The sequence below is a fragment of the Corythoichthys intestinalis genome, chromosome 13 (assembly GCF_030265065.1).
Source record: "Corythoichthys intestinalis isolate RoL2023-P3 chromosome 13, ASM3026506v1, whole genome shotgun sequence".
In the NCBI taxonomy this organism is placed as follows: Eukaryota; Metazoa; Chordata; class Actinopteri; order Syngnathiformes; family Syngnathidae; genus Corythoichthys; species Corythoichthys intestinalis.
Window position 1 is genome coordinate 46548443 of NC_080407.1, and position 19520 is coordinate 46567962.

Below are 19520 nucleotides of genomic sequence, written 5' to 3' on the forward strand. Positions count from 1 at the left end.
TTGATTTGTTGTTTTGGTCAAGTTTCGGTCTTACCTTGTTCTGTAGGAATGGATTTTTAAACTCTTGGTCTGGTCTGTCTTGTCTTTGGTGTCAGGTATTGGATTTTTGTGGGTTGGTTTGGTCTGGTTTCAGTCTTGTGTTAGTTTGGGGAAATTGATTTTTATAGCCTTGATCTGGTGTTGGTCTTCTCTTGGTCTCGGAAAGTGTAGTTTTACAGTCTTGGTCTCAGGAAATTGATTTTTTTGGGGGGAGGGTGGTTGTTTTGGTCTGTTCTCGTTCTTCTGTTGGTCTGGGGAAATTGATTTTATAGTCTTTGTCCGGTCCTCGTTTTGTCATGGTCTTGTGAGATTGATTTTGTTGCTGTTGTTGTTTTGGTCAAGTCTAGGTCTTGTCTTATTCTGGGGGAATAGAGTTTTGAACTCTTGGTCTGGTCTGTCTTATCTTTGTTGTCAGGTATTGGATTTTTGTGGGTTGGTTTTGGTATGGTTTTAGTCTTGTGTTGGTTTGGGGAAATAGATTTTTATAGTCTTGATCTGGTGTTGGTTTTCTCTTGGTCTCGGAAAGTGTCTCGTTCTTGTGTTGGTCTGGGGAAATTGATCTTATAGTCTTGGTCTGGTCTTGGTTTTGTCATGGTCTAATGAGATTGATTTGTCGTTGTTGTTTTGGTCAAGTCTCGGTTTTGTCTTGTTCTGAGGGAATGGATTTTTAAACTCTTGGTCTGGTCTGTCTTGTCTGGGTCTCAGGAAAATTATATTTTTCTCTTAGTTTCGGAAAGTATAGTTTCATAGTCTTGGTCTCAGGGAATTGATTTTTTTTGGGGGGGGTTGTTTTGGTCTTGCCTCGTTCTTCTGTTGGTCTGGGAAATTGATTTTATAGTCTTGGTCTGGTCTTGGTTTTGTCATGGTCTTGTGAGATTGATTTGTTGTTGTTGTTGTAGTTTTGGTCAAGTTTCGTTCTTGTCTTGTTCTGGGGGAATGGATTTTTAAACTCTTGCCCTGGTCTGTCTTGTCTTTGTTCTGAGAAAAATGACTTTTTGTGGGTTGGTTTTGGTCTGGTTTCAGTCTTGTATTGGTCTGGGGAAATTTATTTTTATATAATTGATAAGGTGTTGGTTTTCTCTTGGTCTTGGAAAGTATAGTTTCATATTCTTGGTCTCAGGACATTGATTTTATGTGGATTGGTTTTGGTCTCTATCTTGTGTTGGTCTGGGGAAATGGTTTTGTATAGTCTTGATCTGGTGTTGGTCTTCTCTTGGTCTCGGAAAGTGTACTTTTACATTTTTGGTCTCAGGTTTTTTTTTTCAGGAGGTGGTGGGTTTGGTCTGGTCTCAATCTTGTCTTAGTCTGAGGAAATTGATTTTGGGGGGGTTGGTTTTGGTCTGGTCTCAATCTTGTGTTGGTCTGGGTAAATTAATTTTTATAGTTTTGATCTGACCTTGGTCTTCTCTTGGTCTCAGAAAGTGTAGTTTTTTTAGTCTTGGTCTCAGGAAATTGATTTTTTTGGGAGGGGGTGGTTTCTCGATCTTGTATTGGTCTGTGGAAATTGATTTTTGTAGTTTTATTTATCATCTTGGCCTTGTAAAATATTCTTGTCTTGGTCTGGGGGAATGGGTTTTTGTACTCTTGATCTGGTCTCTGTCTTGCCCTGGTCTGGTCTGGGGATTTTTTTTAATGGTTTTGGACTGGATTCTGTCTTGTCTCATTCTTGGTTTTGACTGTATCGACTCCCTAAAGTCTTGGTCTTGGTGAGTTCTGGTCTCAGGCAAGTTTGGGCTCAGATTGTAGGAAAGTCTCGATACACTTTTAGTACTACACGTATTTGGTGCTTGGGTGCATTGACCCAAAACCTCTACAGACATGTTACATAAAAATAAAATCCTGATGTCACCGGACAGGTGGCGAGCCTTCCGCTCATCCGATTATGTGTTAACATGAACGTTCCTTGTCCTACGAGTGTCATCAGGTAATGAATTCAACTCAGAAATCCAAGTCTGTCTAGTCCAAGTACGCCCTCGCTAATCTACAGATCGCTATCGAATCCCGCTTTTACTTGGGAACAAAGTGGACATTAGCGCGCCGTTCTCATTCCTGGCTCGCAAATGTGGCTAAATGTGTGGATGGCTCTTTGAATATTCATCCACATGCGTCGCAGGCGCATTAAAAATGAATGAGCACCGGAGCGCTAACAGAAAAAGGCGTGCGCCGGGGACCGTGCGAGCAGTCGAGCGTAACGGCGCTTTTCGCCGATTTGTCCAAAAGAAAAACATTCTGGGATGGAGCTTTCGCCATAATCATTTCAATCACCTCCTGGAATATATTTTAATATCCTGTTTCCACTTTTATTAAAACTGCTGGAACAAAGAGTGCGGGTTTGTACAATGTTTTTGTTGTTTTTTTTTTTTTGGTCTAATCTGAATTCAGTCAAGGAAATGTGCGATGGATCCCAAGATGGAAGCAAAGCTCTACTCCTGCACGTCATGATGCTTCTCAAGACCATTGTAGCTTATTAATCACCATGACAACGGCATGGGAGCCACTTTTTGCACGCTGACAGCTTATGGTTTCCTTCGCATCTCCGCCGAAGCCGGCAACTATTATTGGATGCGACGGAGCGCTGACGCACGTCATTGTTGCTTAGATTTTGTCCGTCTGAGTGTTGGTGAAGGAAAGTCGGAAAACAAAGGGAAGGGAAAGATTGGGAGGCAGAAATCAAGAAGGGATGGAGAATGGAAGAAGGGCGAATGCCGTCAATTGCAGTGAAACGTAATCACTCATTGGGACAAATTGACATGGACAAGAGTTTGAAAAAGGCCGTCATGCAGCCATAAATGAACGTATACGGTTTACAGTTTGGCCCTTTCGATGAGCACGCTTGCTGAGTCATATCACATCAGCTGCACTTTGCTCTTCCGCCTGGTTTGACACTATGAGTCAACACACACGCGCACACAAACGCGCGCGCGCAGTGCCCAAGGGCCAACGCTGTCTGAGGGTTCAATGAATTTGTTTCCTCTTCAAAAGGCAAACACGACCAAGTCCACGTTAGGCCGGCTGCCATTTTCACTTTCCTAGCACCTTAAATCAGCCAAGACGAGTTGTATTGGAGAAACAAACACAGTGGGGCAAATAAGTATTTCGTCAACCACCAACTGTGCAAGTTCTCCTACTTGAAAAGATTAGAGAGGCCTGTAATTGTCAACATGGGTAAACCTCAACCATGAGAGACAGAATGTGGGGAAAAAAACAGAAAATCACATTGTTTGATTTTAAAGAATTTATTTCCAAATTACAGTGGAAAATAAATATTTGGTCACCGACAAACAAGCAAGATTTCTGGCTGTCAAAGAGGTCTAACTTCTTAATGAGGTCTAACAAGGCTCCAATCGTTACCTGTATTAATAGCACCTGTTTTAACTCATTATCGGTATAAAAGGCACCTTTCCACACAGTGGCGCCAACAGGGGGTGGCCAGGGGTGGCCACGGCCACCCCTATAAATTGGTTGGCCACCCCACTGGCCACCCCGCTTGCAAGTATATCGTTAGATTGTTGTAGCATCAGTTATGCATTTCATCCTAAATGAAGGCATTCATTTTGTTTTGTTAAATGTAGGGCTGTCAAATTCATTGCGTTAACGGGCAGTAATTAATTTTTTAAAAATTAATCACGTGAAAATATCACAATTAACGCAGTCGCGGTACGACTCGTTCACGAATTGCCGCAAACAGCCTACAATGGCGCCGTTTTACTTACTTATATACAGAGATAAGAGGCAGAGTGGAGTAGATACAAGCATTCATTGGGGCCGTGCTTTTAATTGGCAAAAGCTTTGTCTTCTCTCCCACAGCAACTATAAATATTGTGGGAAGCGATGTGGGGAAGAATGACAGGAGTTTTTCTTAACACCATGTAGTGTACCCAACGCAGAGAAGATATAGCATTTGCAGCCACCACACACAGTCATGGTTGCACCACTTCCCATCATGCATTTGGGTAGAACAGTTAAGTCGCTACAGTATCATTTACTGAAAGCTCAACAAATACGCTAGATGGCAGTATTTAGTCACAATATACAAACTCACGTTTATCCTTTAAGAATTACAAGTCTTTCTATCCGTCGATCCCTTTCACAGAAATAATGTTAATAATGTTAATGTCATCTTGTGGATTTATTGTTATAATAAACAAATACAGTACTTATGTACAGTATGTTGAATGTATATATCCGTCTTGTCTTATCTTTCCATTCCAACAATAATTTACTGAAAAATAGGGCATATTTTAGAGATGGTTTGAATTGCGATTAATTACGATCAATTAATTTTTAAGCTGTGATTAACTCGATTAAAAATTTTAATCGTTTGACAGCCCTAGTTAAATGTACACCTTATGCCTAATATATACATAACACAATAAAACAGAATTGTTGTGGAACTCAAAATGTTGACTGGACAGTTTATGGACTATGGATATTAAATCATTAGTAACATGAAATATTACACAATACACCAAAGTATATCAGTAGCCGTGTCCTTAAGTCTTTCTGGTAGTTTTCCCCTGACCTTTTTACTGCAATAATATAATGAAAACCTGAAATTATGGCTTTTAGTTTTGGCCACCCCAAGATTTTAAGTGGCCCCTACTGGCCACCCCTATGAAAAATTTCTGGAGGCGCCACTGTTTCCACAATCTCAGTCAGTCACACTCCAAACTTCACTATGGCCAAGACCAAAGAGCTGTCAAAGGACACCAGAGACAAAATTGTAGAGTAAAGTTACTATGAATAGCCACAAGGGGTCTCTGTTGGACTGGACTAAGCAAACGGTATGCAAACAGTCTGAGCTGCTCCAGCTTTTATTTTGTTACTTCCGGTCTCCAGTCATGTGAATGTGCATATTAAGCTAAACATTTAGTTTCAACCGTTTCCAGATTAAACATTTAAATTTGATATTTAGATATATCTTTAGGATTTAAATTTAAGATCTAAATTTAACATTTACATTTAAGATATATATTTAAAATTTAGATTTAAGATATACAGTGGGGAAAATAAGTATTTAGTCAACCACCAATTGTGCTAGTTCTCCTACTTGAAAAGATTAGAGAGGCCTGTAAACCTCGGGTAAACCATGGGTAACCTCAACCATGAGAGACCGAATGTGGGGAAAAAAAACTGAAAATCACATTGTTTGATTTTTAAAGAATTTATCTCCAAATTAGAGTGGAAAATAAGTATTTCGTCACCTACAAACAAGCAAGATTTCTGGCTGTCAAAGAGGTCTTAACTTCTTCTAACGAGGTCTAACGAGGATCCACTCGTTACCTGTATTAATGGCACCTGTTTTAACTCATTATTGGTATAAAAGACACCTGTCCACAACTTCAGTCAGTCGCACTCCAAACTCTACTATGGCCAAGACCAAAGAGCTGTTGTAGGACACCAGAGACAAAATTGTAAACCTGCACCAGGTTGGGAAGACTGAATCTACAATAGGTAAAATGCTTGGTGTAAAGAAATCCACTGTGGGAGTGATTATTAGAAAATTGAAGACACACAAGACCACTGATAATCTCCCTCGATCTGGGGCTCCATGCAAGAGCTCACCCCGTGGAGTCAAAATGATAACAAGAACGGTGAACAAAAAACCCAGAACCAAACAGAGGGACCTAGTGAATGACCTACAGAGAGCTGGGACCACAGTAACAAAGGCTACAATCAGTAACACAATGCGCCGCCAGGGACTCAAATCCTGCACTGCCAGACATGTCCCCCTGCTCAAGAAACTACACGTCCAGGCCCGTCTGCGGTTTGCTAGAGAGCATTTGGATGATCCAGAAGAGGACTGGGAGAACGTGTTATGGTCAGATGAAACCAAACTAGAACTTTTTGGTAGAAACACAGGTTCTCATGTTTGGAGGAGAAAGAATACTGAATTGCATCCGAAGAACACCATACCCACTGTGAAGCATGGAGGTGGAAACATCATGCTTTGGGGCTGTTTTTCTGCAAAGGCACCAGGGCGACTGATCTGTGTAAAGGAAAGAATGAATGGGGCCATGTATCGAGAGATTTTGAGTGAAAATTTCCTTCCGTCAGCAAGGGCATTGAAGATGAGACGTAGCTGGGTCTTTCAGCTTAACAATGATCCAAAACACACAGCCAGGGCAACAAAGGAGTGGCTTCGTAAGAAGCATTTCAAGGTCCTGGAGTGGCCTAGCCAGTCTCCAGATCTCAACCCCATAGAAAATCTGTGGAGGGAGTTGAAAGTCCGTGTTGCCCAACGACAGCCCCAAAATATCACTGCTCTAGAGGAGATCTGCAGGGAGGAATGTGCCAAAATACCAGCAACAGTGTGTGAAAAGATTGTGAAGAGTTACAGAAAAACTTTGGCTTCCGTTATTGCCAACAAAGGGTACATAACAAAATATTGAGATGAACTTTTGGTATCGACCAAATACTTATTTTCCACCATGTTTTGCAAATAAATTCTTTAAAACTCAAACAATGTGATTTTCTGTTTTTTTTTTTTTTGTCCACATTTGGTCTCTCATGGTTGAGGTTTACCCATGTTGACAATTACAGGCCTCTCTAATATTTTTAAGTGGGAGAACTTGCACAATTAGTGGTTGACTAAATACTTATTTGCCCCACAGTAAATGCAAACGTTATTCAAGGCCCAGATGGTGAAATTTGGCGTTGCTTCGATGCGCCAGAGAGCCCAAACCGTTTGACCGTTCAAATATCAAAATGACCAGATCTTTCGCGCGATACAGGGAATATTTCAAATGACCCCCCAAAAATTTCCGTTCGCCCATAAATGGATTTTTTATGGGGGTAGGGGGATTCTTTCAAAACTACTCAAAATTAATCCTGCAATTTTTGACCAAATCGCATACCTTTAATTTTCAGACTATAAGGCGTGCCTGACTATAAGCCACCACCCACCAAATTTGACACAAAAACGGCATTTGTTCATTGATAAGCTGCACTGGACTATAAGCCGCGGCTGTCCGCATTCTATTATGGGGTATTTATACCAAAAGATAACGGGTAACACTTTATCTGACAGCGGCATAATAAAACCAAATGAACCACCATTAAGCTTTGAACCAACTGGCTGCAAAGCTTCATTGCTTCAAGAAGCTTCATTTGGCCATCACTGCTCCCTTGAGGGAGACAGTCAACGTCTGCCGCCACCTGCTGTCAACACTGTTGTCGTCCAACATGCCTCCTAGCATGCATTGCAGCGTTACATATATTAATGACAATCAAAATTCATGTTCTGTGCGAATTATTTCTCCAGTTACTGTTCCATTTGTTTCATCATTTGCTAGTTATGGTATTCGGTAACACTTTATTTGACAGTGGCGCCATAAAACTGTCATAAGACCATCATAAATATGACATGACACTGCCATGAGCATTAATCAATACTTATGACATATCATTTTGTGTCATCTGGCAAATTATCTCACTTTTGAATAGATGTAAAATGAGTTAGTGACATCATTTGCCGGATGACACTAAATGACAGTCATAAGTATTCATTAATGCCCATGATGGTCTCATGTCATAATTCATACGGTCTTATGGCAGTGTTATGACGCCGCTGTCAAATTAAGTGTTACCTATTAACCCAATAAATCAATGAATAAGCAGCACTGGATTGCAAGCCACAGGATTCAAAATGAGGGAAAATAGTGGCTTATAGTCTGAAAATTACGGTAATTTACACATGAAAAAATCACTACGGTAAGGGGCATAAAAGTTGTACATAGAATTTTGCAAAAATGTTTCCCCCAAAATTCGCCAAAACTTTCCCATTCGTTTCTAATTGGATGCCATTTACAGCCATGTACCTCCAAATTTCCCATTCATTTTCAATGGCAGGAAAACATAGGTCCCTGTGATTTTTGAACATTTACATCGACATTAAACTGGCGCCTAAGTCGATGCCATTGACAGCCATGCACGTCCATGCCATTAATGGCCATGTACATCCAAATTTCCCATTCACTTTTGATGGCAGAAAAAACTGGGGTTATGATTTTTGACCAAAAACTTACCATTACAGCTCATTGACATTCAAAAGACCCAAGTAAGTCGATGCCATTGACAGCCATGCACGTCAATGCTGTTAACGGCTATGTACGTCCATATTTCCCATTCATTTTCAATGGCACAAAAATCTGTGTGGTTGTGATTTTTGACCAAAAACTTATCCTATAACCTATACCCCATTGATATTCAACTGGCGCCCAAGAAAGTCAATGCCATTGAAGGCCATGCAACAGGCATATCCTTGAAATGTCCACAAATCAACAGGATTTGACCTGATATCGATACGACGTGTCCCCGAAATGTCGTCAAATCAACAGGACTTGACCTGATTAATACGATGTGTCCCCAAAATGTGCCTAAATCAACAGGAAGTGACCTGATATCAACAGGTAGGCATGTGACCGTTTAATATTCTGACGGTGTGATAACCTTAAGCCAAAATTTCACGGTATTGCAATTACAGCTCTAAAATGTTTTACTTTGAGTTATCTGTGATTTAAAATACATAGTAATAAAAAAAAATCCATTGAACGGGATTATTCATTCATTCATTTTTTCAAAAATTTAGCACACTGGAACTTCAGTATAATAAGTTAAAATAAATTTGAAAAAAAAAATATTTTAAATAAAATTAAAATAAATGCAGTCCTTTCCTAAACCAACAGCCACAGCTCAACATTATTACCATCAGAACAAAAATAATTGAATTATTTTCCATAAAAAGAATGTGCGTATGACTCGTATCATGTTTACATTATGCACACAATCGCTTTCTCAACACAGACAGTTGCCAGAGAGGGAAAAAAAAAACAGGTTTTACCACCGCTAGACACACTAAGCACGCTGGAGTTAACTCTTGTAGGTGATGGGAAGGTATTGCCTCCTCGGCAGCAACCCTCCGCAAGCATGTTTTACATTTCAGTTGGCCATCCTCCTCTGCGCCGCGGCTGTCTGTAGCTTTTCTGTAGCCAAGTATTCCCATACCAGCAATTTTGTTTTCTTCGAAAGGAGAAAAAGTTCAGGAGTTTCACCTCCTCCAGCCATCGTGTAGCACAACTGACTCACTGACACTGAGCAACAACAGGTGGGGGAGGGTTGATCCTTACAGCTGCGAGCGAGGGATTTCTCCATGCGTTTTGGGACATAAAAAATAGCGAATAGGAACGGTATGACCGAAAATGTTTGCAGTTTTGAAACCTTGACGTTTTCATACCTCGGTATACCTTAGAACCGGTAAGCGGCACATGTCTATCAACAGGACGTGTCCCCCAAATATCTCCAAATCAACAGGAATTGACCTGATATCAACAGCAAGTGTTCCCGAATTGTCTCCAAATCAACAGGACCTTATAGATCTGTATCTACCACAGCAAAGCCCCATCGTAATTTGGCAAAAGGATGCTGAATTTTCATGTGCCAGGCAGTAGGTATATAGGATGACCAAAGAAGAGGTTTAAGGATGCACTTAGAGTGGACATGAAGAAGAATATGTATTCATCCAATGCACTCCCTGTCCAAAAAAAGATTTTTTTGATCGACGGCGGTGCCTTGAACACCTTCCAAGTTTTTGTACATCCAAGTCTAGGAATAAACATTGTAAATAAGCACAATCTGGCCTCCAGTCACGTCGCACCTTTCAAAGTGTGGCGACCTCTTTTGTCCGGATGGACACCTTCCCCGCATCACCCCAAGTGAAGCAGCTGGCGCGGGCGATTGCAGATAGGAGCCTTGAAGGCATTTCGTTAGCTTTGTGTGCTTGTCAGCGGGCACCGGACCGTGACCGAGGAACCAACAGCCGTGCCTGCCTGTCTGCCCTGAATTCCACGCAGAGACTCTGCTTCTGGGAATATTTGGAAAAATTTCAACTGAGCGAGGGAACGTAGAGAAAAAAAAGGTCACGAGCGATCCAAAAGTAGTGTGCAAATCAAAGCAGGTGAGTCACGCTGCCGTGCGCATTCGGAGGCCTGACTTTGTTTGGTTCGACCTTTCCCCGCCACACAAACGGGATGTAAAAAACAAACCGCTGAGGTTAATTCGTTGGCTGCCAACGACGGTGCTAGACGTCCATTTGAAGTGGGAGGGCTGGCCGTCCTCCCACTTCATTTGGATTCATTTCAATTCACAGCAGAAGGATGGTTGGCCGGCTAGCATCTTGGAACAAGGGGTTAATGCTATTTTTATGTACTTATCTATTCGTCCGATGTACGACCCCTAGCAAAAAGTATGAAATCACCAGTCTCGGATGAGCACTCACTCATATATTTTATCATGTAGAACAAACTCAGATAAAAAGCTTGAAAAAAATGAATTACTTCAAATGTGCAACTGTTTGGCATTCAGAAACGAATGAATAAAAAACATTGTGGTGGTCAGTAAATGTTACTTTTATAGAGCAAGTGCAGGGAAATATATATGGAATCACCCCATTCTGAGGAAAAAATTTGGAATCATTTGAAACAAACAAAGAAATAGCAATCAAAACAAATCTCTAGTATTTAGTAGCACAACCTCTGGCTTTTATGACAGCTCGCAGTCTCTGAGGCATGGACTTGATGAGTATTCTTCATCAATTTGGTGCCAACTCTCTTTGATTGCAGTTGCCAGATCATCCTTGTAGGTCAGAGTCTTGCTGTGGACCATTTTTTCAATTTCCACCACAGGTTATCAATAGAGTCGAGATCTGGGCTATTTGCAGGCCATGACATTGACTGGATGAGTTTTTCTCCAAAGAATGCTTTAACAGTTTTAGATCCGTGGTATGATGCATTGTCATCTTGAAAAAATGACAAACATATTGTCAATTGAAGGGATAAGAAAGCTGTCTAAAATTTCAATGTAAACTTGTGCATTTGAAGATTTAACCACAGCCATCTCCCCAGTGCCTTTGCCTGATATGCAGCCTCATATCATCATGGACCGAGTGAATTTTGATGTCTTCTTCAGGCAGTCATCTTTGTAAATCTCACTGGAACACCACCGAACAAAAGTTCCAGCATCATCACTTTGTCCAATGCAGATTCTTGACTCTTGACAAGGTGATGGTGCTGGACCTTTGGTTTGGTGCTGTTCCAGTGAGATTTACAAAGATGACTGCCTGAAGAAAACATCAAAATTCCCTCAGTCCTTGATGATATCAGTGCCTTTGCCTGACATGCAGCCTCATATCATCAAGGACTGAGGGAATTTTGATGTCATCTTTAGGCAGTCATCCTTGTAAATCTCACTGGAACAGCACCAAACAAAAGTTCCAGCGTCATCACCTTGTCCAATGCAGATTCATGACTCTTATCAGTGCCTTTGCCTGACATACAGCCCCATATCATCAAGGACTGAGGGAATTTTGATGTTTTCTTCAGGCAATCAGCTTTGTAAATCTCACTGGAACAGCACCAAACAAAAGTTCCAGCATCATCACCTTGTCAAGAGTCAAGAATCTGCAATCCCTTAGTCCTTGATGATATCAGTGCCTTTGCCTGACATGCAGCCCCATATCATCAAGGACTGAGGGAATTTTGATGTCTTCTTCAGGCAGTCATCCTTGTAAACCTCACTGGAACGGCACCGAACAAAAGTTCCAGATCATCACCTTGTCAAATGCAGATTCTTGACTCTTGACATGCATATCATCAAGGACTGAGGGAATTTTGATGTTTTCTTCAGGCAATCATTTTTTTGTAAATCTCACTGGAACGGTACCGAACAAAGGTTCCAGCATTATCACCTTGTCAAGAGTCAAGAATCTGCAATCCCTTAGTCCTTGATGATATCAGTGCTTTTGTCTGACATGCAGCCCGATATCATCAAGGACTGAGGGAATTTTGATGTTTTCTTCAGTCAGTCATCCCTGTAAATCTCACTGGAACGGCACCAAACAAAAGTTCCAGATCATCACCTTGTCAAATGCAGATTCTTGACTCTTGACATGCATATCATCAAGGACAAGAGGGAATTTTGATGTCTTCTTCAGGCAGTCATCCTTGTAAATCTCACTGGAACGATACTGAACAAAAGTTCCAGCATCATCACCTTGTCCAATGCAGATTCATGACTCATATCAGTGCCTTTGCCTGACATGCAGCCCCATATCGTCAAGGACTGAGGGAATGTTGATGTTTTCTTCAGGCAATCAGCTTTGTAAATCTCACTGGAACAGCACCAAACAAAAGTTCCAGCATCATCACCTTGTCCAATGCAGATTCCTGACTCTTGACAAGGTGATGATAGTGGAACTTTGGTTCAATCTTCAATAAATGCACAATTTTAAATTGAAATTCTAAACCGCTTTCTTATCCCTTAAATTGAAAATATGTTTGTCATTTTCCAAGATGACAATGCATCATGCCTCAGAGCTAAAACTGTTTTAGTTTCTCATGATTCCATATTTTTTTCCTCAGAATGGAGTGATTCCATATATATTTCCCTGCACTTGCTCTATGAAAGTAACATTTACTGACCACTACAGTGTTTTTTATTAATTTCTTTCAGTGTTTCTGAATGCTAAACAGTTGCACTTTTGAACTAATTCATTATTTTTTCAAGCTTTTTGGTCAGAGTTTGGTCTGCATGATCAAATGTCTGAGTGAGTGCTCGTCCGAGACTGGTGATTCCATACTTTTTGCTAGGGGTTGTATTATCTGCTCTAAACGAGCCCCCGAGGGCAACCTCAACGACGATGTAACCGTGTTTGACGGGATGTACGCCGGAGTCGAACTGACACTGGCAACACCTTACGAGATACACGAAGACGAGTTCAAAGACTCCTTGACGAGGTCAACGACTCCCTGCTAGTGGCACCGCGCATGACTAAGTGCCTTTGTGTATGTGTCATCTTCTCTGCACTGTAAATTGTCGAAACGGATTATTCCGGCGCGCCGGACATGTTTGCATTAGCGTGTAATGGTGAAACCGCATCAACGTAGAGTTGTTTTTCAACTATAAGTCGCATCTAAATAAGGCTTATTTTTTGTTCCAGGTTGGGAACGCCCCTTTACGGCTTCATCTAAGGGCAGTTGGAGGCGTCAGAATGTCCCCACGTGCAAGCGACCTGTCCTCATCCTCACGCTATCTCTTGGGCGCTACTTTGCTCGGAATCCTGTCCTGTGGCGGATACGCCCAAGCGCATTCGCCGCAGAGCAACTGCTCCGCTGGAGGGGATCCGTGTCAGGATGGTGGGTGGCATTTAACTCTACCACAATCCATGCTGTTGCCAAATCACCTTTGCATTGTGGATCGTTGTCATGGATTGATTTCTTCAGCTTCTACAACAAATTTTCAATTAGAATGAGAACCAGACAATGTACAGGCTATTTTTCTGCATTTTAGGTGTTCTGCTGCCTGTGTGGAACCCCCAGAATCCATCAGTGGGGGACAAAGTAGCTCGAGCCATTGTGTACTTTGTAGCGCTGGTCTATATGTTCCTGGGGATGAGCATCATCGCGGATCGATTCATGTCCTCTATCGAGGTAGGTGGTCGGCAGCTTGATGCTTTGACCTGTACGTTAGCCATAGCGTCAGTTTTGCCTGTCCCCCTTTTGCTCCAGGTGATAACCTCCCAGGAAAAAGAGATCACGATTAAGAGGCCCAACGGCGAAACGACCACCACCACAGTCAGGATTTGGAATGAGACTGTTTCCAATCTAACTCTTATGGCCTTAGGATCCAGCGCCCCGGAAATCCTGCTCTCCGTCATTGAGGTGTGCAGAATTTGATACCAAAAGTCTACCGGAAGTAGTCCAGGGCATTGGGTCAACAGTCGCTGACAAAAGTCTTGTCGCTTATCCATTTTGTAGAAACAATTGCTAATAACCGACTTTTAATGATTCAATTGGTTTCAGAAATGGCTCATATGAAGTTAAGACCCTCCCAAATGATGTTGAATGTACAAAAATATATTTGTTTCACTGAAAAAAGATGTATCATTTAATGGAGACATAAAGGTCAAATTTTGGCAAGACAAAAGTTTTGTCGCCTACAGAAAGTAGTGTGAAAATTGAACAAAAAATGTACATTAAATACAAAATTATCTTACATAATATAAGCGAATTAAGTAGTGGTCCTGTGAGATCCAAATGTAATATTTTGTATGACTTCCATGGGCTTCGGCAAGGATTCCAACAATTTACTGATGAAGTCATCAGGAAAATCAAAGAAAGCAGTCTTCTACGCCTCCCAGAGTTCATCAACTTTCTTGGGTTTCGTCTTCCATGCTTCCTCTTTCATCCTACCCCAGACATGCTCAATGATGTTCATGTCTGGTGACTGGGCTGGCCAGTCCTGGAAGATCTTGATCTTCTTTGCCTTGAGGAACTTTGAGGTAGAGATTGAAGTATGCGATGGAGCACCATCCTGCTGCAGAATTTGTCCCTTTTTACGGTTAGGAATGTAAGAGGCAGCTGCAGACCTGCAGATCTCTCGCACACCCCCATACTAGATGTGAGCCCAGACCATGATTTTGCCACCACCAAACTGTTTTCTGAGTGAATCTCAGATCCATGCAGGCTCCAGTAGGTCTCCTGCAATATTTGCGGCGACTGTGGTGTAATTCAATGGAAGATTAATCTGAAAATCCACTTTTTGCCACTTTTCCAGCGTCCATCCTTTTGACAGGCTGTGGGGCCTTGGCAAATGCCACACGGTTCTTTAATTGTCTGCACCCTGAGAGATGGATAGACGCTGGAAAAGTGGTAAAAGGTGAATTATTCAGATGAATCTTCCATTGAATTACACCGCAGTCGCTACAAATATTGCAGGAGACCTACTGGAGCCCGCATGGATCCGAGATTCACTCAGAAAACAGTGAAGTTTGGTGGTGGCAAAATCATGGTCTGAGGTTACATCTAGTGTGCGAGAAATCTTCAGGGTGGAAGGCAACATAAATAGTCTGAAATATCAACAAATCTTAGCTGCCTCTTACATTCCTAACCATAAAAAGGGACAAATTCTGCAGCAGGATGGTGCTCCATCGCATTCTTCAATCTCTACCTCAAAGTTCCTCAAGGCAAAGAAGATCAAGATCCTCTAGGAGTGGCCAGCCCAGTCACCAGACATGAATAAGATTAAAGAGGAAGCATGGAAGACGGAACCCAAGAATGTTGATGAACTCTGGGAGGCATGCAAGACTGCTTTCTTTGATTTTCCTGATGACTTCATCAATAAATTGTATGAATCCTTGCTGAACCGCATGGATGCAGTCCTTCAAGCCCCATGGAAGTCATACAAAATATTAAATTTGGATCTCACAGCACCACTACTTAATTCACTTATGTTATGTAACATATTTTTGTATTTGAAGTACATTTTTTTATTCATTTTCACACTACTTTCTGTAGGCGACAAAACTTTTGTCTTGCCAAAATTTGACCTTTATGTCTTCATTAAATGATAAATGTTTTTTCAGTGAAACAAATATATTTTTGTACATTCAACATCTTTTGGGAGGGTCTTAGCTTTCATATGAGCCATTTCTGAAACCAATTGAATCATTAAAAGTCAGGTTATTAGCAATTGTTTCTACAAAATGGATAAGCGACAAGACTTTTGGCAGGGACTGTATATTTGTATGAGCGGCGTACCTCAGGAGTCATGCTAAAGTACTTGACTTTTCTATAAAGAAGAACACATTAATTGATTCTTCAAGGGAATTCGGATGTCTACTAGTGATAAACTCATTGAAAATCATCAATCTCTTCCCGGCAGGTGTGTGGCCACAACTTCTCGGCGGGCGCTCTTGGCCCGAGCACGATTGTGGGTAGCGCCGCGTTCAACATGTTCGTCATCATCGCCCTGTGCGTCTATGTGGTGCCCGATGGCGAGACGCGCAAGATCAAACACCTGCGGGTCTTCTTTGTCACTGCCGCCTGGAGCATCTTCGCCTACATTTGGTTGTACCTCATCCTCAGCGTCTTCTCGCCGGGCGAAGTAGATGTGAGGCAGACAAAATCAATGAGGATGCCTAGAAACCGAACGGAAAAAAATGTAATCTCAAGTGTTTTTTTTTCTTGTTTTTTCGTCCCTCGTAGGTCTGGGAGGCAGTGCTGACCTTCCTGTTCTTCCCCCTATGCGTGATCCAGGCTTGGGTGGCTGACCGCCGCCTATTGTTTTACAAGTACACGCGCAAGCGGTACCGTGTGGACAAGCATCGGGGCGTCATTATCGAAACGGAAGGGGGCCCGGACACAGACGGAGGCGGGGCACCGGGTCAGGGCGGCTTCACCAAGATGGATATGCTGGAACTGGATGGCCAGATGGCGCTCAACTGCCACGGGGTGGCGGAAGAGGGTGGGGCCAAGGACGAGGAGGACGAGGCCCGACGCGACATGGCCAGAACGCTCAAGGAACTCAAGCAGCGACACCCCGATAAAGACATGGAGCAGCTTATTGAGATGGCTAACTATCAGGTATGTCCAGGGACCGCTCTCAATAGAGTCCAGCACATGGCCCAGAGTTTGTCCCTAGTAGACATCCACAGCAGCCAATGAGTAAAGACCTAAAGCTCCTTGGCATGGTTTGATCTACGTCAACCAGGTTTTGATGCAGCAGCAGAAGAGCCGAGCGTTCTACCGCATCCAAGCTACCAGGATGATGATCGGAGCTGGAAACATCCTCAAGAAACATGCTGCCGACCAGGCTCGCAAGGTGCCGTCACCCTTACCTTAACACTTGTCACATTGCCTAACCCTTACCTTTACCTTTACATCAGAGCAATTCTACAATGGTATGAAAAAGTATCTGAACCTTTTGGAATTTCTCACATTTCTGCATAAAATCACTACCAAATGTGATCTGATCTTTGTCAAAATCACACAGATGTAAAAACAGTGTCTGCTTCCACCCAAACCACCCAAACATTTATAGGTTTTCATATTTTGATGAGGATAGCATGTAAACAATGACAGAAGAACGAAAAATAAGTAATTGAACCCTCTGCCTAAGAAGACTTAAAGAGCAATTGAAACCAATTTTTACCAAACATTTTAAGTCGGGTGTGTGCCAAATCACTGATGGATTGTTTAAAGCTGCCCTGCCCACTAAGAAACACACACCTGGAAAGAATTGTCTTGATGACAAGCATTGTCTGATGTGAATCATGGCTGGGTCAAAAGAGCTGTCTGAAGACCTGTGATCAAGGATTGTTGATCTGTAAAAAGCTGGGAAAGGATACAACACCATCTCTAAAAGTCTGGATGTTCATCAATCGACAGTCAAAGAAGTTGTCTACAAATGGAGAGAATTTGGCACTGTTGCTTCACTCCGTAGGAGTGGCCATCCACCAAAGATGACGCCAAGATTTCAGCACAGAATACTCAGAGAGGTAAAAAAGAACCCTAGAGTGTCTGCTAAAGACTTACAGAAATCACTGGCACAGTCCAATATCTCTGTGCACACATCAACTACTAGTCAATGTAAAACTATGGCCAAGAATGTTGTTCATGGGAGGACTCCACGGAGGAAGGCCACTGCTGTCTAAGCAAAAGATTGTTGTTCGTTTAATGTTCGCAAAAAAGCACTTGGACACTCCACAGAAGTTTTGGCAAAATATTTTGTGGACTGATGAAACCAAAGTTGAATTGCTTGGTAGCAACACACATCATGTGTGGAGGAAAAATTGAACAGCTCACCGACATCAACACCTCATCCCCACTGTGAAGCATGGTGGAGGTACCATCATGATTTAGGGTTGTTTTGCTGCCCCAGGGCCTGGACAATCTGCAATCATTAATGGAAGAATGAATTCAAAGGTTTGTCAGGATGTTTTGCAGAAAAACCTGAGGCCGTCTGTCAGACAGTTGAAGCTAAAAAGAGGAGTCATGCTGCAACAAGATGATCCAACAATGAACAATGATCCAAAACAAACAAACAAACAAAATAAACGTTCTGGAGTGGCCAAGTCAAAGTCCAGACTCGAACCCCAGTGAGATGCCGGACATCCCAGGAATCTGACTGAACCGCAGCAGTTTTGTAGAGCAAAATGGGCCAAGATTAGTCCTGATCGATGTGCCAGACTGAAGCGTCTGGTTGAAGTTGTTGCTGCCAATGGAGGGCCACAAAATATTAAATGTGATGGTTCACTTACTCATTTTTCCCCTTTCTGTCATTGTTTGCATACTATCCTCATTAAAATATGTCTGGGTGGTTTTAGTTAAAGCAGACACTGTTTTTTCATCTGTGTGATTTTGCCAAAGAGCAGATCACATTTAATGATTTTATGCAGAAATGTGAGAAACTCCAAAATGTTCAGATATTTTTTCATACCACTGTATGTACTCATGGAGTGCCCCGCCCCCTCAGGTTGTGAGCAGCCACGAGACCCAAGCCCAAGAAGATGATCCGCACACGGTCCGTCTGGAGTTCCAGCCCGCTTTGTACCAGTGCTTTGAGAACTGCGGCTCCCTCAAGTTGACCGTCGCCAGACATGGAGGAGACTCCGGCATCACTGTCAAGGTGAGCCAGAGAGATTTTCTTACTTTCCTACCTCACCATCCTGCCCCTACCTCCAGGTGGACTACCGCACCGAGGACGGCACGGCCAACGCCGGCTCCGACTACGAATTTGCCGAGGGAACGCTTCTCTTCAAGCCGGGCGAGACCCTGAAAGGTACAAAAACAGGAACCTCGAATAAAAAAAAAAAACGCAATCTCGCGACGTGTTTGAAATTCCTTCGGCAGAGATAACAGTGGGGGTGATAGACGACGATATCTTCGAGGAGGACGAGTACTTCTATGTGCACCTTAGCAACCCCCGCCTGGTGGGGTACCCTGAGATCAGCACATCCCCCCTGGATGCCGGCTCGGCCCCCAAAGCCGCTTTGGGGGACAACTGCACGGCGACGGTGACCATTTACGACGACGACCACGCTGGTGAGCTTACCTCCGAATGTTGTAGAAAGACGTTTTGGGATTTATTTAAATTGGCGATGCGCCTGTGGAGAAACGATCTTTTGATCATGAGTGCATCTGCTCTGCTGGGATGTCATCAAAGCTTCCGGAAAGTCCCCGACGCGAGGGAGCTCACCCACGCGCTACTTGCTTTGATCACTCTTTATCAAGAGTTTTTATTTTCCTCCTCTTCAGGTATTTTCACCTTCGAGAGCAGCAGTCAGCGCGTGAGTGAGAGCGTAGGCGTGATGGAGGTGAAGGTACTGAGAACCTCGGGTGCCCGGGGATTGGTGGCCGTCCCCTACCGGACGCTGGACGGAACCGCCAGGGGAGGCGAGGACTACGAGCCGGCGGTGGGAAAGCTGGAGTTTCAAAACGACGAGACCATGTGAGTTTATCGCCATTAAACGTTACGAGTGTGTTATATACCGTAATTATCTGGCAATAAGCCGCTTCTTTTTTTCCCTCATTTTAAATCCTGCAGCTTATAGTTTGATTTGACAGCGGCGTCATAATACTGCCATAAGACCGTCGTAATTATGACATGACACTATCATTGTCATTAATGAATGCTTATGACAGATG

At 42.7% G+C, this 19520-nt stretch overlaps 1 protein-coding gene across 2 annotated transcripts in view; it reads left to right on the forward strand.

Moving 5' to 3' along the window:
- Positions 1-19520, forward strand: part of LOC130929231 (sodium/calcium exchanger 1-like) — a 65634-nt gene that overhangs the window by 27503 nt on the left and 18611 nt on the right. For both annotated transcript variants that reach the window (XM_057856278.1, XM_057856279.1), the window contains exons 4-13: positions 13034-13229; positions 13384-13523; positions 13602-13754; positions 15757-15984; positions 16080-16457; positions 16585-16695; positions 18349-18501; positions 18558-18654; positions 18726-18917; positions 19131-19323. In XM_057856278.1, coding sequence (XP_057712261.1) covers positions 13085-13229; positions 13384-13523; positions 13602-13754; positions 15757-15984; positions 16080-16457; positions 16585-16695; positions 18349-18501; positions 18558-18654; positions 18726-18917; positions 19131-19323 — 1790 coding nt within the window. In that variant the 5' untranslated portion in view covers positions 13034-13084. The remainder of the gene's footprint in view (positions 1-13033; positions 13230-13383; positions 13524-13601; positions 13755-15756; positions 15985-16079; positions 16458-16584; positions 16696-18348; positions 18502-18557; positions 18655-18725; positions 18918-19130; positions 19324-19520) is intronic.